Source organism: Pseudophryne corroboree, chromosome 1 (assembly GCF_028390025.1).
Source record: "Pseudophryne corroboree isolate aPseCor3 chromosome 1, aPseCor3.hap2, whole genome shotgun sequence".
Classification (NCBI taxonomy): domain Eukaryota; kingdom Metazoa; phylum Chordata; class Amphibia; order Anura; family Myobatrachidae; genus Pseudophryne; species Pseudophryne corroboree.
Genome location: NC_086444.1, coordinates 87438652 through 87460312, shown reverse-complemented (window position 1 = coordinate 87460312; position 21661 = coordinate 87438652). Strand labels below are relative to the sequence as shown.

At 47.4% G+C, this 21661-nt stretch overlaps 1 protein-coding gene across 1 annotated transcript in view; it reads left to right on the top strand.

Moving 5' to 3' along the window:
- The window catches only part of RICTOR (RPTOR independent companion of MTOR complex 2), a 291482-nt gene that overhangs the window by 142371 nt on the left and 127450 nt on the right, over positions 1 to 21661 (top strand). Inside the window, exons 5-6 of the mRNA XM_063961244.1 lie at positions 12141 to 12272; positions 15317 to 15380. Coding sequence (XP_063817314.1) covers positions 12141 to 12272; positions 15317 to 15380 — 196 coding nt within the window. The remainder of the gene's footprint in view (positions 1 to 12140; positions 12273 to 15316; positions 15381 to 21661) is intronic.

The following is a 21661-nucleotide window of genomic DNA, read 5'->3' as shown; positions in this document are numbered from 1 at the left end:
GGTTTCCCTCAGTACTGAGGATGGCAGTAGGAGAACCTTGGATGTTGCCGCTAGTAACGGATCTGTTACGTCAGGGTCCATTGCTGCACCCAAAATCTACAGCAACTTCATTTGACGGCATGGAAATTGGATGGCAATTATTGAAAAACAAAGGTTTATCTGAACAAGTCGTGAGTTTGCTGATTCAGTCGAGAAAAAAGTATCCTCTAAGGTCTATTATAGAGTCTGGAAGACTTTCATTTCTTGGTCCGGCTCAAGATTTAGCCCGCAGAAGGCAGGGACGTCTCAGGTCTTACAATTCTTGTTTGATGGCTTTGAAAAGGGGCTGGCAGTGTCCACTATCAAGGTCCAGATAGCAGCTCTGAGTGTCCTGTTGGAGCGAAGATTGTCCGACGAGGGCCTAGTGAAGAAGTTCTGTCAGGCAATTAAAAGGATAAGACCTCTGATTAGGTCGGTTCTCGCTCCATGTGATTTAAATTTAGTTTTGAATTCATTAATGTTGTCCCCGTTTGAACCGTTACAGGACGTCTCAATGAAATTCTAACTTGGAGAGTAGTGTTTTTGGTAGCCATCACCTCACCAGAAGAGTTGGAGAGCTACAGGCTCTATGGTCCGAGGAGCCCTATCTCAATTTCTTTCCGGATAGACTTGTTCTAAGAGCTAATCCAGATTTTCTGCCTAAAGTGGTGTCAGATTTCCATTTTGAATCAGGACATTGTATTAATATCATTCTACACGCATCCGCAGAATGAGGAGAGAATGCATATTTTGGATCTAATAAGAGCAATCTCAGTCTACTTGGAGAGAGTTGAGGAGTTTCGTAAAACAAAGCACCTGTTTTGTATTCAGGAGCAAGAAAGGGCGAGAAACCTACGAAACAAACCATTTTCAGATGGATTACGAGACTCCTGACGTTTTATTTACAAGCAGAATGGTCGTGAGGTTCCGGAGGAGCTAAAGGCACACTCTACCAGGGCTGTTGCAGCTTCTTGGGCTAGGAAGGCACGGCTCTCGGCGAAAGATTTATGTGCAGCAGCTGCATAGTCTTCCATACATACATTCTCTAGCCATTATGTGGTAGATGTTGTAGACGTCCACTTTGGAAAACGTATCTTTTAGGGGGCATTGAATTAAACGAGTTATGCTTTTCAGCATTAGGACAACGTCTCTTGTGTATTTATATTGCCCTCCCAATATTGAGCGTTGGTATATCCCAAGAGTAAGGGCTGCCATGAAGTAGTGTAGGAGAAAAAAGCAAATTATACTTACCGATAATTTCATTTCTCCGAGATACTTCATGGCAGCCTACAATATACCCTCCCTTGGTAAAGTCTTAATATAGCCTGGTCGCAGGAGACACTCAAAAGACTAGTGGAGGAAGGGGAGGAGCAGGGCTATATACCCAAAGTGGGTGGTCCCTAAGTGAGTAAAAAAATTCCCTGTCTAAAGTTAGGAATGGGATACAATCCCAAGAGTAAGGGCTGCCATGAAGTATCTCGGAGAAATGAAATTATCGGTAAGTATAATTTGCTTTTTTCTAATGAATGCTGAAGTAATAGTATTCCTTCTCATGTGCTGGTCGCTCTGTTGATAAAGCTCTAGGTCGGCCGTGACGAGTTGGTCTCAGATCCTCTCAAGGAGTCCGAATGTTTATTCTTTTCCCGTCGTGGATCGAATGCTGTGAAAGTCAACTCCTGGTCGACACGGGGCCCTGTCACAAAGTACCGTACACAGGAAGCTAAGTGATATTTTATTTTCTATGCTTTGGAGTTATTTGCATTGCAAGCACATGGGGGAGTGTTAATATTCGGAAAGGCATCCGATAGTATTACCCTAAAAAGAGAAGGGATGTTTTTTATGTTGATTCTTCTCTATAACATTGCGGCAGGCTACCGTGCGATCGCAGGCGGTGTGGCCGGGGGAATGCTGAGGCTGACTCCGAGAGATATGCCTCAGTTCGGTCAGTCTCGGCGGATACTACTGGTAAATCTGACTTTGTGAGTTAGACTCCTTCACAACGGTTGGGGACACATTCTGTTGTGGGATGCAGTCATTTTAACCGGGTCAATACCGTTCCTTTTTCCCTTTCGGTGCAGATAGTGGAAGGTGACAAGGTAAGAGTTCTGCAGCCTTCTTAGGTTCGCAGAAGTGGATGTCGTTTTCTGTTTCTACAACGTCCACAGCATGTCGCTGGCTCTTTCTGGATGGAACCCACTCCGGTGGTAGCTCGTCTATTACTTTTTCAGTCAGTCCGGGAATGGACTAGGACCTGTGAGCTAAGTATAGAATACCAAGGGGGACATTCTGGCACTTACAGATGTTTCCCCTCACTGATTTCTCAAATAGATCTTGCAGTTTCCCCTCTGGAAGGGGAGGTAGTACGTGACGCCATACCAGTGTTGCGTCAGGTTCAGGGCGTTGTCCTGCTGTCCCTGTAAAAAAGAAAATATATAAACAAAGTTTTCTTTTACGTGGTTGACCTACAGGATGGATTCTCTCAGACCAGAGAGCTCCAGCACGTAAAGGTAGAAAAGGGGTTAAATGCGTGTTTCTCCGCATTCGGCTTACCTGGGTTGATATCCAGGATTGTCTTTGCTATTTCACCGGAGTGATGGCAGTATGATCGTTTCTTTCAATATTAAGAGCTATTGTCATTCTGTACTGAGACGCTCTCCTGATTAAGGCGAGGTCAAGAAACAAATCGTTTTTTTTCTCTGGCTGCTCTTCAGCACAGGGAATGGCTGTTGTTCCCAACGACACAGATGTCGGAGGTGGGAATCAGAATAGTTACTGAACGGTTGAAGTTCTGTGTTTTCCTGGGGAAAGAGGTCTGAGGATCCAAAGTCGGATCAGATTTGCAGTGACAATCCATCAATATGTTCCGTTGATGAAGAAGATGGTGCGGCCTAAGAGGCTTTTCAGTGAGCAGGTCAAATGCCAGAGTGGTTTTCACGGGGCCAGTTGGAAATGTGGTCCGAGTCTCACCTGCACATGCGCCAGAATATAATCATAATGGCCAGGACATCGCTCCTGGGGTGTCTGCTCAGTTCTCACCTCCTAGAGGGAAGAAGGTTCGACTCCAGGATGAGATCCTGGTGTCCGTGCATGCAGGTCTCCGAGACTGGGGAGCAGTCCTTGCAAGGGAAGTATTTCCAGAAGAAAAGGTCAAGCTGGGAAGCTTGTCTGCAATAAGCTTTCTTGAATTAAGAGCTATTTTCAGTGAACATATGCTTTCCGATCTGCCGTGTTAATTCTGTCGGACGACTTGACACCTGTGGGTAAGTAAGCCGCTAGGGCGGAACATGGAGCAAAGCGGCAATGGCAGATGCAGTAAAAGTTTTCCGCTGGGTGAAAGGACTGGTAAACGCTGTATTACCAGTCTTCGGTCCGGATGTGAACGACGGAGAAATAGATTCCTCTGCAAATGCGATCTCCATCCGGGAGATATACAGTCGTCATCGAGAAGTTTCACTGAAGCGACAGGTCTTTGAGGTGTGCCTCAATTCGACATATTGGTATCTCGCCTTAACAAGAGATCTCAGGGATATTGTTCCAGGTCAGGGGACACTCAGGCTATAGCAGTGGACGTCCTCTGGACACCTTGGGTGTTTTTAGTTGGTCTATGTGTCCCCTCCGTTTTCACTCTTCTGAAGGTGATAAACGTAAGACGAAAAAGGTTCAGGCGATCCTCATTGTTGCGGTCTGAACATGGAAGGCTTGGTATCCAGTTCTTCAAGATTTACTCATAGCAGATCCCTGGCCTCTTCCTCTACGTGAGGGACTGTTACAGCAAGATCCGGGCGTGTATCAAGACTTAACCGTGGCTGCGTTTGGCGGCGTGGCGATTGAACGCCATATCCTAGTCAGAAAGGGTATTTCCAGTGAAGTCATTTCCACTTTTCTTCCGGCTAGAACAGAAGTAACGGCAAAGCCTTACCACCGTGTTTGGAGAAAATATGTGTCTTGGTGTGAATCCAAGAAGACTACTACGGAAGACTTTCAATTGGGTCGTTTTTCTCCATTCTTTGCGAGCAGGTGTGGGTGCAGGCCTACAGTTAGTCTCCATTCAAGAGCGGTTTTGGCCTTATAAATTTTCTTTCAAGAAAGAATTGGCGACCTTTCCGGAAGTTTGGACCTTCGTGGAAGGAGTACTGCACATCCAACTTCCGTTTGTGCCCTCATTGGCACCATGGGAACTTGACGTGGTGTTGAGTTTTCCTGTGTCACAAGGATTGGAATCTTTCTGAAAGGTTGTGTAAAATTTTCTCTCTTGGAGAGTGGTCATGCTTTTGGATTTGGCGTCCGCAGGGCGGGTGTCTGAAGTGGCGGCTGGGTCTCACGTGAACCCCTAATTGTTCTTTCTCTATCGTCCTAGTGGATGCTGGGGTTCCTGAAAGGACCATGGGGAATAGCGGCTCCGCAGGAGACAGGGCACAAAAAGTAAAGCTTTTTCCGATCAGGTGGTGTGCACTGGCTCCTCCCCCTATGACCCTCCTCCAGACTCCAGTTAGATTTTTGTGCCCGGCCGAGAAGGGTGCAATCTAGGTGGCTCTCCTAAAGAGCTGCTTAGAGAAAGTTTAGCTAGGTTTTTTATTTTACAGTGATTCCTGCTGGCAACAGGATCACTGCAGCGAGGGACTGAGGGGAGAAGGAGTCAACTCACCTGCGTGCAGGATGGATTGGTTTCTTGGCTACTGGACATCAAGCTCCAGAGGGACGATCACAGGTACAGCCTGGATGGTCACCGGAGCCACGCCGCCGGCCCCCTTGCAGATGCTGAAATCAGAAGAGGTCCAGAATCGGCGGCTGAAGACTCCTGCAGTCTTCTAAAGGTAGCGCACAGCACTGCAGCTGTGCGCCATTTTCCTCTCAGCACACTTCACACGGCAGTCACTGAGGGTGCAGGGCGCTGGGAGGGGGGCGCCCTGGGAGGCAAATGAGTACCTATAAAGGCTAAAAATACCTCACATATAGCCCTAGAGGCTATATGGAGATATTTAACCCCTGCCTAATTTTTCTAAATAGCGGGAGACGAGCCCGCCGGAAAAGGGGCGGGGCCTATCTCCTCAGCACACGGCGCCATTTCCTCTCACAGCTCCGCTGGTCAGGACGGCTCCCAAGTCTCTCCCCTGCACTGCACTACAGAAACAGGGTAAAACAGAGAGGGGGGGGCACATTTATGGCGATATTTTGATATAACAAAGCAGCTATAAGGGAGCACTTATTATAAGGCTATCCCTGATATATATATAGCGCTTTTGGTGTGTGCTGGCAAACTCTCCCTCTGTCTCCCCAAAGGGCTAGTGGGTCCTGTCTTCGTTAGGAGCATTCCCTGTGTGTCTGCTGTGTGTCGGTACGTGTGTGTCGACATGTATGAGGACGATATTGGTGTGGAGGCGGAGCAATTGCCAAATATGAGGATGTCACCCCCTAGGGAGTCGACACCAGAATGGATGCCTTTATTTATGGAACTACGGGATAGTGTCAACACGCTAAAGCAGTCGTTTGACGACATGAGACGGCCGGACAATCAATTAGTGCCTGTCCAGGCGACTCAAACACCGTCAGGGGCTGTGAAACGCCCTTTGCCTCAGTCGGTCGACACAGACCCAGACACAGGCGATGACTCCAGTGGTGACGGTGACGAATCAACCGTATTTTCCAGTAGGGCCACACGTTATATGATTTTGGCAATGAAGGAGGCGTTACATTTAGCTGATACTACAGGTACCACTAAACAGGGTATTATGTGGGGTATGAAAAAACTACCTATAGTTTTTCCTGAATCAGAAGAACTAAATGACGTGTGTAATGAAGCGTGGGTTGCCCCTGATAAAAAGCTGATAATTTCAAAGAAATTATTGGCATTATACCCTTTCCCGCCAGAGGTTAGGGAGCGCTGGGAAACACCTCCTAGGGTGGACAAGGCGCTAACACGCTTATCTAAACAAGTGGCGTTACCCTCTCCTGAGACGGCCGCACTTAAAGATCCATCAGATAGGAGGATGGAAAATATCCAAAAAAGTATATACACACATGCAGGTGTTATACTACGACCAGCTGTAGCGACTGCCTGGATGGGCAGTGCGGGGGTAGTTTGGTCAGAATCCCTGATTGAAAATATTGATACCCTGGACAGGGACAATATTTTACTGTCGTTAGAACAAATAAAGGATGCGTTTCTTTATATGCGTGATGCACAGAGGGATATATGCACACTGGCATCACGGGTAAGTGCTATGTCCATTTCGGCCAGAAGAGCTTTATGGACGCGACAGTGGACAGGCGATGCGGATTCAAAACGGCATATGGAAGTTTTGCCGTATAAAGGGGAGGAGTTATTTGGAGTCGGTCTATCAGATTTGGTGGCCACGGCTACAGCCGGGAAATCCACCTTTCTACCTCAAGTCACTCCCCAACAGAAAAAGGCACCGACTTTTCAACCGCAGCCCTTTCGTTCCTTTAAAAATAAGAGAGCAAAGGGCTATTCATATCTGCCACGAGGCAAAGGTCGAGGGAAGAGACAGCAACACGCAGCTCCTTCCCAGGATCAGAAGCCCTCCCCGGCTTCTACAAAAGCCTCAGCATGACGCTGGGGCTTCTCAAGCGGACTCGGGGACCGTGGGGGGTCGTCTCAAAAATTACAGCGCGCAGTGGGCTCACTCGCAAGTAGATCCCTGGATCCTGCAGATAATATCTCAGGGATACAGGTTGGAATTAGAGACAGATCCACCTCGCCGTTTCCTGAAGTCTGCTTTACCAACGTCCCCCTCCGAAAGGGAGACGGTGTTGGAAGCCATTCACAAGCTGTACTCTCAGCAGGTGATAGTCAAGGTACCTCTTCTGCAACAAGGGAAGGGGTATTATTCCACTCTTTTTGTGGTACCGAAGCCGGATGGCTCGGTAAGGCCTATTCTAAATCTGAAGTCCTTAAACCTGTACATAAAGAAGTTCAAGTTCAAAATGGAGTCACTCAGAGCAGTGATAGCGAACCTGGAAGAGGGGGACTTTATGGTATCCTTGGACATCAAGGATGCGTATCTCCACGTTCCAATTTACCCCTCACACCAGGGGTACCTCAGGTTCGTTGTACAAAACTGTCACTATCAGTTTCAGACGCTGCCGTTCGGATTGTCCACGGCACCTCGGATCTTTACAAAGGTAATGGCCGAGATGATGATTCTTCTTCGAAGAAAAGGCGTATTAATTATCCCATACTTGGACGATCTCCTAATAAGGGCGAGGTCCAGAGAACAGCTAGAGATGGGATTAGCACTGTCTCAGGAAGTGCTAAAACAGCACGGGTGGATTCTGAATATTCCAAAATCCCAGTTAATGCCGACAACTCGTCTGCTGTTCCTAGGGATGATTCTGGACACGGTTCAGAAAAAGGTTTTTCTCCCGGAGGAAAAAGCCAAGGAGTTATCCGAGCTTGTCAGGAACCTCCTAAAACCAGGAAAGGTGTCTGTACATCAATGCACAAGAGTCCTGGGAAAAATGGTGGCTTCTTACGAAGCAATTCCATTCGGCAGATTCCGCGCAAGAATTTTCCAAAGGGATCTGTTGAACAAATGGTCAGGGTCGCATCTTCAGATGCACCTGCGGATAACCCTGTCTCCAAGGACAAGGGTGTCTCTTCTGTGGTGGTTGCAGAGTGCTCATCTATTGGAGGGCCGCAGATTCGGCATACAGGATTGGATCCTGGTGACCACGGACGCCAGCCTGAGAGGCTGGGGAGCAGTCACACAAGGAAGAAACTTCCAGGGAGTATGGACGAGCCTGGAAACGTCTCTTCACATAAACATTCTGGAACTAAGAGCAATATACAATGCTCTAAGCCAGGCAGAACCTCTGCTTCAGGGAAAACCGGTGTTGATCCAGTCGGACAACATCACGGCAGTCGCCCATGTGAACAGACAGGGCGGCACAAGAAGCAGGAGTGCAATGGCAGAAGCTGCAAGGATTCTTCGCTGGGCAGAGAATCATGTGATAGCACTGTCAGCAGTGTTCATCCCGGGAGTGGACAACTGGGAAGCAGACTTCCTCAGCAGACACGATCTTCACCCGGGAGAGTGGGGACTTCATCCAGAAGTCTTCCACATGCTGGTAACCCGTTGGGAAAGACCAATGGTGGACATGATGGCGTCTCGCCTCAACAAAAAACTGGACAGGTATTGCGCCAGGTCAAGAGATCCGCAGGCAATAGCTGTGGACGCGCTGGTAACGCCTTGGGTGTACCAGTCGGTGTATGTGTTTCCTCCTCTGCCTCTCATACCAAAAGTATTGAGAATTATACGGCAAAGAGGCGTAAGAACGATACTAGTGGTTCCGGATTGGCCAAGAAGGACTTGGTACCCGGAACTTCAAGAGATGATCACGGAAGATCCGTGGCCTCTACCTCTAAGGAGGGACTTGCTTCAGCAGGGTCCCTGTCTGTTTCAAGACTTACCGCGGCTGCGTTTGACGGCATGGCGGTTGAACGCCGGATCCTAAAGGAAAAAGGCATGTCGGAAGAAGTCATTCCTACTTTGATTAAAGCAAGGAAGGAAGTAACCGTGCAACATTATCACCGAATTTGGCGAAAATATGTTGCGTGGTGCGAAGATCGGAGTGCTCCGACGGAGGAATTTCAACTGGGTCGATTCCTACATTTCCTGCAATCAGGATTGTCAATGGGTCTCAAATTGGGATCTATTAAGGTTCAAATTTCGGCCCTGTCGATTTTCTTTCAAAAAGAATTGGCTTCAGTCCCTGAAGTCCAGACCTTTGTTAAGGGAGTGCTGCATATACAGCCTCCTGTGGTGCCTCCAGTGGCACCGTGGGATCTCAATGTGGTTTTGGATTTCCTAAAATCTCATTGGTTTGAACCACTAAAAAAGGTGGATTTGAAATATCTCACATGGAAAGTGACCATGCTTCTAGCCCTGGCTTCTGCCAGGAGAGTGTCAGAATTGGCAGCTTTATCTTACAAAAGCCCATATCTGATTTTCCATTCGGACAGGGCAGAACTGCGGACTCGTCCGCATTTTCTCCCTAAGGTGGTGTCAGCATTTCATCTGAACCAGCCTATTGTAGTGCCTGCGGCTACAAGTGACTTGGAGGACTCCAAGTTACTGGACGTTGTCAGAGCATTAAAAATATATATTGCAAGGACAGCTGGAGTCAGAAAATCTGACTCGTTGTTTATATTGTATGCACCCAACAAGATGGGTGCTCCGGCGTCTAAGCAGACGATTGCTCGTTGGATCTGTAGCACAATCCAACTTGCACATTCTGTGGCAGGCCTGCCACAGCCTAAATCTGTAAAGGCCCACTCCACAAGGAAGGTGGGCTCATCTTGGGCGGCTGCCCGAGGGGTCTCGGCATTACAACTTTGCCGAGCAGCTACGTGGTCAGGGGAGAACACGTTTGTAAAATTTTACAAATTTGATACTCTGGCTAAGGAGGACCTGGAGTTCTCTCATTCGGTGCTGCAGAGTCATCCGCACTCTCCCGCCCGTTTGGGAGCTTTGGTATAATCCCCATGGTCCTTTCAGGAACCCCAGCATCCACTAGGACGATAGAGAAAATAAGATTTTACTTACCGATAAATCTATTTCTCGGAGTCCGTAGTGGATGCTGGGCGCCCATCCCAAGTGCGGATTATCTGCATAAATTGTACATAGTTATTGTTAACTAATTCGGGTTATTGTTGAAGGAAGCCATCTTTCAGAGGCTCCGCTGTTATCATACTGTTAACTGGGTTTAGATCACAAGTTGTACGGTGTGATTGGTGTGGCTGGTATGAGTCTTACCCGGGATTCAAAATCCTCCCTTATTGTGTACGCTCGTCCGGGCACAGTACCTAACTGGAGTCTGGAGGAGGGTCATAGGGGGAGGAGCCAGTGCACACCACCTGATCGGAAAAAGCTTTACTTTTTGTGCCCTGTCTCCTGCGGAGCCGCTATTCCCCATGGTCCTTTCAGGAACCCCAGCATCCACTACGGACTCCGAGAAATAGATTTATCGGTAAGTAAAATCTTATTTTCAGGTGGATAGAGCGAAATTGAGATCTCAGATAATAGTTCTGCCAACAGTGGTTTAGGTGTTTCGCAGAAACCAGCCTATTTGATGGCTATGGTTACTTGAGCTGATTCAAGGTCTCTCGATGTAGTCGGAGTTTTGAACATTTATGTCGCCAATTTGGCTCAGCTTGCTGAAACAGATGCTCTGTTTGTCCGGTATGCTCCCAACGTGATTGGGGCGCCTGCGTCTCTGTAGTCGGTTACACGCTAGATCTGTGATCCGATTCGCCGTGCTCGTTCTACGGCTGGATTGCCATTACCGAATTCGGTGGTGACCCATTCTACTTGGACAATGGGTTTTCTTGGGCGGATGCCCGAGGAGTCTCGGCGATTCATCTGTGCCGAGCTGATACTTGGTCGGGTTCAAACACTTTTGCTAAGCTCTACAAGTTTGATACTCTGGCTGATGGGGTCCTCATGTTGCTCAATCGGTGCTGCAGAGTCGTCCGCACTCTCCCGCCCGGTATGGAGCTTTGGTATAAACCCCATGGTCCTTACGGAGTCCCCAGCATCCTCAAGGACGTAGGAGAAAATAGGATTTTAATACCTACCGGTATATCCTTTTCTCTTAGTCAGTAGAGGATGCTGGGCGCCTGTCCCAGTGCGTACTGTGGCTGCAGTTATTGGTTATGGTTACACTCTTGTGGTGTTTCTTTTCTGTCAGGCTGTTGCTGACGTTGTGCATGTCATGGCATGCGGTGTCTTTTTATTGGTTGTGTTGACACACAGGTTGTGTTACATGTTCTCTCAGCATGTGGCTGTGTAATTTTCATGCCGTTGGCTGGTATTCTTTTGAATGCCACGTTCTGCGGTATATTCGTGGTGTGAGCTGGTATGACACTCACCGTGTTTAAACAATAAATCCTTTCCTCGAAATGTCCGTCTCCCTGGGCACAGTTTTCTAACTGAGGTCTGGAGGAGGGGCATAGAGGGAGGAGCCAGTTCACACCCATTCAAAGTCTTATAGTGTGCCCATGTCTCCTGCGGATCCCGTCTATACCCCATGGTCCTTACGGAGTCCCCAGCATCCTCTACGGACTAAAAGAAAAGGATTTACCGGTAGGTATTAAAATCCTATTTTTTGTCCAGTGTCTCAATTGTATTTTTTTGTTTTGTTTATAAGTTTTTAAAGCTGAGCCAAACATGCATTTGGTGTCTCTAGAGGGAGGGTGTAAGGTAACGCAGAAGTGTAAGCTTCTTCACAAGTTGGGACTAGAGCTTTATGGAGAGTACTTGATATGGATTGAGTATGATATGCTGACTGACGGGATACTGGTTGTCAGGATCCCGACAGTGGCTTCCTCCCAGCCGTAATACCGGCAATGAGCGCAGCGAGTCACCTTGCGGGCTTGCTTCGCTCGCCATGGGTTCTATTCTCCCTCTGGTGGTTGCGTGGAACCACCACCCAAGTGAGCATACCGTGGAGTGGTTGGTATTCCGTCCGCTGGCATTTTACTGGCTGTAGGGATACCAGTTTCGGGATTCTGACCCCCGGGTTCCTGACAGCCGATACAATAACTGCATCCCTGTGATGTTTTACTTTGAGCGCATACTGTATATTGTTGGAATCCGGTTAATTTACCGGCTTTCAGGATCCCGGCGTACAGGATACCAACGCTGGAATGCCAACAGCCGGTGAAATGCCAGCGGTCGGAATCCCGATCGAGGTCCGGTATATCCACTCGCATGGCGGTCCACGCCACCATCCGAGGGCTTGCCACCGAGCCCAAAGCGTGTCGAGCGGACTTGCTGCACTCCCTATTGGCATTCCACCTGCCGGGATCTCTGCGACTATCTCATGACTGGCGAGATTACGAACGGCGGTAAAGCATACTGAATCCATATTGTTCCTTTACACCACTTTATTTAAATCAAAGTATTTGCAGCCTTGTCTTGTGACTTCATAATACAGCACATTTTATGCGGGTGTTTGTCTAGTCCTCATGCATAATATTACTCCAGTGTTTACTATACTATATATGCTCTATTCGTATTTTCATTATCACCATTGGAGAAGGCATCAATTAAATCAGTGCAGTTTGTTTATGGCCTTATATTATTTTTCTTTTTTTCCAGCTTGCGATTAGCTTTGTTAAATGAAGCAAAAGAAGTGCGAGCAGCGGGCCTCCGAGCTCTTCGTTATCTTATCAGAGATTCCAGTATTTTACAGAAGGTGCTAATGTTAAAAGTAGACTACCTGATAGCCAGGTAAGTGTCTTCAGTAGCCTGATCTACGCTTGTATTCAAAACATTGGTGCAGGTCTAGAAACCAAGTTGGAGTGCCCACCCAGGGCCGGCACTGCCCGCTCAGCAAAGGAATGCAAAGCAGGGAGGCGCCAGGCTGGAAAGCGCTCTCCCTGTGCTGTCCCTGCATATGGGCATTAGGTATAAGGGTCGCTACTGCTATGGGCATTAGGTATAAGGGTCGCTACTGCTATGGGCATTTAGGTATAAGGGTCGCTACTGCTATGGGCATTAGGTATAAGGGTCGCTACTGCTATGGGCATTAGGTATAAGGGTCGCTACTGCTATGGGCATTAGGTATAAGGGTCGCTACTGCTATGGGCATTAGGTATAAGGGTCGCTACTGCTATGGGCATTAGGTATGAGGGTCGCTACTGCTATGGGCATTTAGGTATAAGGGTCGCTACTGCTATGGGCATTAGGTATAAGGGTCGCTACTGCTATGGGCATTGAGGTATAAGGGTCGCTACTGCTATGGGCATTAGGTATAAGGGTCGCTACTGCTATGGGCATTAGGTATAAGGGTCGCTACTGCTATGGGCATTAGGTATAAGGCTCGCCACTGCTATGGGCATTAGTTATAAGGGTCGTTACCTCTATGGGCATTAGGTATAAGGCTCGCCACTACTATGGGCATTAGGTATAAGGGTCGTTACTGCTATGGGCATTAGGTATAAGAGTCGCTACTGCTATGGGCATTAGGTATAAGGGTCGCTACTGCTATGGGCATTAGGTATAAGGGTCGCTACTGCTATGGGCATTAGGTATAAGGGTCTCTACTGCTATGGGCATTAGGTATAAGGGTCGCTACTGCTATGGGCATTTAGGTATAAGGGTCGCTACTGCTATGGGCATTAGGTATAAGGGTCGTTACTGCTATGGGCATTAGGTATAAGGGTCGCTACTGCTATGGGCATTAAGTATAAGGGTCGTTACTTCTATGGGCATTAGGTACAAGGGTCGCTACTGCTATGGGCATTAGGTACAAGGGTCGCTATTGCTATGGGCATTAGGTATAAGAGTTGCTACTGCTATGGGCATTAGGTATAAGGGTCGCTACTGCTATGGGCATTATGTATAAGGGTCGGTACTGCTATGGGCATTAGGTATAAGGGTCGCTACTGTTATGGGCATTAGGTATAAGGGTCGCTACTGCTATGGGCATTTAGGTATAAGGGTCGCTACTGCTATGGGCATTATTTATAAGGGTCGCTACTGCTATGGGCATTTAGGTATAAGGGTCGCTACTGCTATGGGCATTAGGTATAAGGGTCGCTACTGCTATGGGCATTAGGTATAAGGGTCGCTACTGCTATGGGCATTAGGTATATGGGTCGCTACTGCTATGGGCATTAGGTATATGGGTCGCTACTGCTATGGGCATTAGGTATATGGGGCGCTACTGCTATGAGCAATAGGGTCGCTACTGCTATGGGCATTAGGTATATGGGTCGCTACTGCTATGGGCATTAGGTATATGGGTCGCTACTGCTATGGGCATTAGGTATATGGGTCGCTACTGCTATGGGTATTAGGTATAAGGGTCGCTACTGCTATGGGCATTACGTATTAGGGTCGCTACTACTATGGGCATTACGTATAAGTGGCGCTACTACTATGGGCATTGGTATAAGGGGCGCTACTATTATGGGCATTACGTATAAGGGGCGGTATTATTATTACGGTCATTAGGTATAAGGGGCGCTAATACAATAGGCATTAGTTATAAACAGGGTCGGACTGAGTTGGCCCCCTCCTCCTTTAGGGATCAGGTTCCAAACTCTATTCTAGTGTATTTCAATTATGCATTATACATATGTTACATTATACTTCACAAGAATTTGGTTTATTATATATTTACCAGGGGTCACGGAACATGTACTCTGTAATGGTTAGCCAAACATCTGTGGTGGCTGGCCACGCCACCACTGGAGCCTGGCCACACCCTTAAGTATGGGCCCCTACAACAGCATTCGACATTCGACACTGGGTATAAGGGTGCTACTGCTATGGGCATTACATATAAGCGGCATTACTGCTATGTGCATTATGTATAAGGGGCGCTACTGCTGTGGGCATTATGTGTATGAGGTACTGCTACTGTGGGCATTATGTGTATGAGGTACTGCTACTGTGGGCATTATGTGTATGAGGTACTGCTACTGTGGGCATTATGTATAAGCGACACTGCTACTATGGGCGATGTGTGTATAAGTGGCACTAATTTTGTGGGCATTATGTATATAAGCGGCGCTGCTACTGTGGGCAATATGTATATAAGTGGCACTACTACTGTGGGCAATATGTGTATAAGTGGCACTACTGGGGGCACTATGTATATAAGCTGCAATACTACTGGGGCATTATGTGTTTAAGCGTCACTACTACATGCAGTGTAATGTAAATAAGATTGCTGTGTGACGTCATTTGAAATGTGGACACTATTGTGTGGCCACGCCGCTTCCTTGTGAGATCACACTTCTTTGGCGTGAGCTTTCCCTTTGTAAAGTATGGGAGGGCGCAAATGTATTGTTTTGAGGAGGGCGCCAAATACCATAGCACCGGCTCTGCACCCACCGGTAGTAATATGAGGCTTCAAAATTAATTTAGTTTTAAAGTTTTAGATGTCAAATGTTGTGTGCTCAGTGAAAAGTTTGTGGTCTGTCTTACAGATAGTTCATGTTTGTTATCTATTTCTGCATATCCGTATAATGGGCCTAATTCTAGGTTGATTGCAAAAGAAAAATCTTTCTCTAATGGGCAAAACCATGTTGCACTGCAGGTGGGGCAAATATAACATGTGCAGATTTGGGTGGGTTATTTTGTTTCTGTGCAAGATAAATACTGGCTGCTTTACTTTTACACTGCACTAGCACATGTTACATCTACCCCACCTGCAGTGCACATGGTTTTGCCCATTAGAGAAAGATTTTGATTTTGCGAATAACCCTGAGTTAGGCCCAATATCTGTTATTTTTATTTCATCCTCCTTTTCTCTTTGTTTCCAGGTGTATAGATATTCAGCAGAGTAATGAAGTCGAGAGGACGCAAGCGCTTCGACTAGTACGAAAGGTGCAGTGGTCCATATCTGACATTTCTCTCTCTCCGCTTATTGCTGAGGATGATCACTAGAAGCTGTGGTTTTGGTAGATGATATTTCCCTTGCACACGACTCCATCCAGGTTACTTAAAATAGGCTACAACACTGAGATGCAGTCACGTTGCCGACAGTTGCAACGTCGACATTAAAAAGGTCATCGCTATAATGTCAACTGCCATAATAGATATATTCAACATGCGGCCCTTCAGCTGCTGTGGAACTACACCTTCCAGCATGCCCTGCCACAGTTTTGCAATTAGGGCATGTTGGGATGTGTAATTCCACCGCAGATGGGGGGCTGCATGTTGAATACCTCCAATCTGCATAGTAAAAATGTCGACTCCTGATACCTGCAAGATGTCGACATATGCAATGTAGACAATAGAAATGTTATGGCTGGGGTTAGATCTAATATTGGTTGATGACATTATGTACAAATCAACATTGTGAATATTGACATATATTGATGTTATGGTGTCTACATAATGACTGTCGGCATTTTGATTGTCGACAAAACATACCAAACCCAGGGCTCCAGCAATGGCCTCCTGCCAGCGCACAGTGCTGCTGCTCCCAGCAACTTCAGTCTCCATTATTGCCTAGAACGGAGGAAGAGGGCATCCGTATTAGAACAGAGGATCTTAGGAGTCCTTGGCAGACCCTACATTCTTGGATAATGCTGACCCCTCTTTTATTGTATCCTGCATTATGGCAAGCTGAGAGAACATACATCATTTTAAATCCTTTAATTTACATTTAGATGTATGATTTATGTTTAAGCAACTTAAATTGCATAAGTATAGCCTATTCTTTATGGTGTGCTTTCCATGATCAAGATTGCAGTTGGAAATGTCTAAAGCAATTATGACATGAGCAGATGACATTGTCCAGTCCTCTGTGTAAGCAGTTGCTCTGGGAAGTTTGGTTAGTGTGTGTCAGCAGGGCAGCATGTCTGGAACGCCACACTTTTCTTTCATACGTTGGCATCAGTTCAGAACTTGCTTTGGTTGCACATCTTTAGTTGTTATCTGTTGACTGTATAAACATCCAGTGTGTAACCCTGTCATTCTCTGTTCCTTCGCACGTCCTCAGTTGACCTCTGCTCTCAGTCCAATAGATCCACAAATTCTTGGGGTGGCAGGAACAGACTTTCCAGTTTATTAGTCCTGGTACCCAAGTCACATGTGCTGTCAATCCCTTTTCTAAAACAGTAAAAATAAAAAAAAAATAAAAAAGTGTGTGATTTTTAAGTAAAGAAAATATACATTACACTTTACCTTGTCTTTATTAGACAGTTTTCAGAACTCCAAAAATACTCTTATAGCCCCATTTTTTCTCCATTAGCAGCAGGTGGATACAGATGGCAGGTTGGGTTTACTCTGGCACTGGAAGTAGAGAAATTAAGATTAGTTAGGCTTGTAACTACCAACCTGCGTAGGATACTGGAAAAGACCGATAAGGAAGTAAAGGGAGTTACAGTATAGAGCCGAAAGAAAAAGGTGTAATTTCTCTAGCATCCATAAGGGATATTGGGGAAAACTAGTACGATGGGGTATAGATGGGTCCAAAGGAGCCAGTGCACTTCAAATTTCGTCAACTGGGTGTGCTGGCTCCTCTCCTCTATGCCCCCTCCCACAGGCACTTTAGAAAATAGTGCCGTCAGGAGAGGATGCACATCTCTGCAGCTCCACAGAGTTTTCTTCAATTTTCTTTTAAACTTTTATTATTTTTGGTAATTCTGTCTGGGCAACAGCATACCTGCGCCGTGGGAGTTAGGGATGGGGCGGTCACCAGCCTTAGCAGTACCAGCTGCAGCACGCCGCACACCCCTAAGATGACATCGGTGGTGAGTACACACCGAGGGCCCCGCTAGGGAGGGTCCCCCGGTTCAAAGTGCGGCTGACCTACGGGCACGGCGTACGGGACCCTCCTGGGGGGGTCCCGCTAAGATCCCCCGTGTAGAACTGGCATAAAAGGGCTTGACTAGCACTGGTGTGATGTTTTAAGTTATGAAGGAGACTTTGCTAGTATAAATATTAATTATAGCTCCGGCGCCATTAGAGGGAGTGGAGCTAACTCAGAGCGGGAACTGAGGCATTTTGGTGCCTTCCTCTGCTTACAGCAGCCATATACAGCACACACTGCTCCCTACCTTGCAAGACACGCTAGAAAACTGGTACAGGCTGTAGCAAAGGGGGAGAGCCGCTTATGTACACTATCCTGATACTCTGTAGGACTTTAATTGTTAGTGTTTACTGTGTTTAGAAAGCCTCACTGGGGCTGTGCAGCTCAGGGTGTACTGGTGTCCTCTCTCTTCTGTGTCTCCTCTCACATACAGTAGGGCAGGCTTGCATTATCACTGTCTGTGTGTATGTTGTTGTGCTTACTGTGAAATATGGGTAAACACAAGCTGTGCAGTGTATGCCACACCAGATTCTGTTTCCTGTGAACAATGCAGTCAATCTTCACAAATTAGTGAAGGGTCTGGGGGGGAGAGTCCAGAGCCCCACTGGTTAGGGTCTCTTAAAACTATGATGCAAGATATGTCTTCCCAGCTCACTGCTAATGTGCAGAAGACTCAGCTACTGCAACAAGCTGTTGCAGATTTAGCTGCTACGGCAGATGCACAACCATCCCTCCTCATGCAGGGCCACAGAAGCTTGGTTTACCTGCTATTCTATCTGATATAGATGATATTCAAGATGATGGGTATGACCTGGATCCCATTAGTGGGGATCCTGGTTCTACTCAGGGTATTGAACCCCTCATTTTGGCTATAAGGGATGTGTTAAAGCTCCCTCTAGAGGACACTGCATCACAGCAGTCGTTTTTCTTTGTCCAAAACAAGCCCAATGTCACTTTCCCTGATTCTCCAGAGTTAGATGATTTATTCAAATAGGCCTGGGCAAATCCAGACAAAAATTCCAAGTGTCCAAACAATTTTTGCGTACTTTACCATTTGCTCCTGCAGGTAGAAAATTTTGGGAGGAACCCCCTTGGGTGGATGTCTCAGTCTCTCGCCTGTCCAAGAAGGCGGTGTTGCCTGCCCTGGGCTCCTTTACTATGAAGGATCCTTGGGATCGAAAGATAGAGACTACCCTAAAATCTATATACACTGCAGCCGGCCTTTCATTCTTGGGCCACGTAAATTCAGGGGGGCCTCTCGGGGGATATGCCCTTAGTTACTATGGTAACCCTCCTAAAGCACATTCAGGACACTACCCCTGTCCTCAGTGATTCCCTCAAGGAGATGCGGAACATTAATGCTCGGACGTCTGCTATGGCAGTTTCGGCGCGCAGGGCCTTGTGGTTGCGTCAGTGGATTGCGGACGCAGAATCCAAGCGTAATGTGGAATCCCTCCCCTTTTCTGGGGAATGGCTTTTTAGGGTTGAACTGGATACATGGATTTCTAAGGTTACAGCTGGGAAATCCACATTTCTCCCCTCTGGGGCTCCGCCGGCGAGACGCTTCTGTCCGGGGCCGTCTGACCAGTCCTTTCGGTCTCGCACATTTCGATCAATGGCCAGAGGTGCCTCCAATACGGCTAGAGGCACCAGAGATAAGTCCAGAAGACCTGCAAGTACCAGCTCTCAGGAACAGTCCACCAGTTCTGCTTCCACTAAGGCCTCAGCATGACGGTGCCCACCCACCCCGAGGGGACCTCGAGGTGGGAGCCCGACTGCGTCACTTCAGCCGCATATTGGAGACCTCCTGCTAGGATTCCTGGGTCAGAGAGCTCGTTTCTCAGTGCTACAAGCTAGAGTTCCGACAGTACTCCCCCTTCCCCCCCCGGTGATTTTTCAAATCAAGACTACCAGCTTTGGAGTATATGCAAGTTATGTTGCAACTTGCAACCGACTATCTGAAAGTTGGACCAGTCCCCCCGCGTCATTGTTCCATTACCACTACCGCAACACTGCAAGGGATTTTACTCAAACCTGTTTGTGTTGCCGAAGCCGGATGGTTCAGTCAGACCCATTCTGAATCTGAAATCCTTGAATCCTTATTTGAGGGTGTTCAAGTTCAAAATGGAATCCCTGTGAGCAGTGATTGCGGGCCTGGAAGAACAGGAATTTATGGTCTCCTTGGATATCAAGAACGCCTATCTCCATATTCCGATTTGGCCTACTCATCAGGCGTACCTGCGGTTTGCTTTGCTGGACAATCACTTCCAATTCCAGGTTCTGCCCTTCGGCCTGTCTACAGCTTCGACGGTATTCACGAAGGTGATGGCGGAATGATGCTTCAACTCCGGGTCCAGGGGGTCAGTGTGGTCCCTTATCTGGACGATCTTCTGATAAAGGCAAGATCCAGGGAGCTTTTGCTGCTCCATATCGACCGCATCATCCGTCTTCTTTCCGACCATGGGTGGATCCTCAACTTACAGAAGTCCCACCTGGAGCCAACTCAGAGGCTCCTGTTCCTGGGGATGTTGCTGGATACTGTGGGCCAGAAGGTGTTTCTACCAGAGCACAAGGCGAAAACACTTCAGGAGATAGTCCGCATGGTACTCCGACCTACTGAAGTGTCCGTACATCTTTGTATAAGATTGTTAGGAAAGATGGTTGCCTCATACTAGGCGATCCAGTATGGAAAGTTCCATGCCAGACCGTTTCAGTTGGATCTCCTGAGCAAGTGGTCCGGATCGCATCTCCAGATGCACCAGATGATTCAGCTATCGCCTCAGGCCAGGATTTCCCTCCTGTGTCGGCTACGGTCCTCCAATCTTCTGGAGGGCAGGAGTTTCGGGATTCAGGATTGGACCCTTCTCACAATGGATGCGAGTCTGAGAGGATGGGGAGCTTTCACCCAAGGAGCACAGTTCCAGGGCAGGTGGTCAGCCCACGAAAGCCTCCTTCCAATTAACATTCTGGAACTTCGGGCGATCTACAATGCTCTGCTTCGGGCCTCTCCTCTGCTCAAGTATCAAGCGATCCAGGTACAGTTGGACAACGCCACGGCGGTAGCGTAAATCAATCGGCAAGGAGGGACAAGAAGCAGAGCCTGCATGCGAGAGGTGTCAGAGATACTCCTCTGGGTGGAAAGAAATGCAAGAGCCATGTCCGCAATCTTCATTCCAGGTGTGGACTGGGAGGCGGACTTCCTGAGTCGTTATGATCTCCACCCGGGGGAGCAGGGGCTCCACTATCTGGTGTTCCAGCAGATCATCGACCGATGGAGTTGCCCACAAATAGACATGATGGCTTCTACTCTCAACAAGAAACTTCCCTGGTATTGCACACGGACCAGGGATCCTCAGGCGAGGGGTGTTGCCTTGGCTGTACCAGTTGGTCTACCTATTTCCTCCGATCCCATTGCTCCCAAGGGTGCTGAAGCGTATCAGGTATTAAGGTGTCCAGCCAATTCTAATTTCCACGATTGGCCTCGGAGGGCATGGTACTTCGTTTGACGGCATGGAGGTTGAGCGGAACATCCTAGCTCACAAGGTCCTTTCCAAGAAGGTTATTGCTACCATGGTTCAGGCCAGGAAACCTGTGACGTCCAAACACTATCATCATATCTGGAGAAGATATGTCTCTTGGTGCGAGGAACGCACGTATCCGCCTGCAGAGTTTCACTTGGGACGTTTCCTGCAGGCTGGTGTGGATAAGGGCTTACATCTGGGTTCCATTAAGGTCCAGATTTCAGCTCTCAATTTTCTTTTAGAAGAAACTGGCAGTGTTGCCAGAAGTTCAGACCTTCTTGCAAGGGGTACTCCACATACAGTACGGGTATTGGGGCAGTACGGATGGTGTAATGGTTAGCATTACTGCCTCACAGCACTGAAGTCATGGGTTCAATTCCCACCATGGCCCTAACTGTGTGGAGTTTGTATATTCTCCCCGTACTTGCGTGGGTTTCCTCCGTGGTACTCCGGTTTCCTCCCACAATCCAAAAATATACTGGTAGGTTAATTGGCTCCCAACAAAAATTAACCCTAGTGTGAATGTGTGTGTGTGTACATGTGATAGGGAATATAGATTGTAAGCTCCACTGGGGCAGGGACTGATGCGGAATATGTGTGCGCTATATAAATAACTGGTAGTAATAATAATAATACAGGTTGAGTATCCCATATCCAAATATTCCGAATTACGGACTTTTTTGAGTGAGAGTGAGATAGTGAAACCTCTGTTTTTTGATAACTCCATGTACACAAACTTTGTTTAATACACAAAGTTATTAAAAATATTGTATTAAATGACCTTCAGGCTGTGTGTATAAGGTGTATGTGAAACATAAATGAATTGT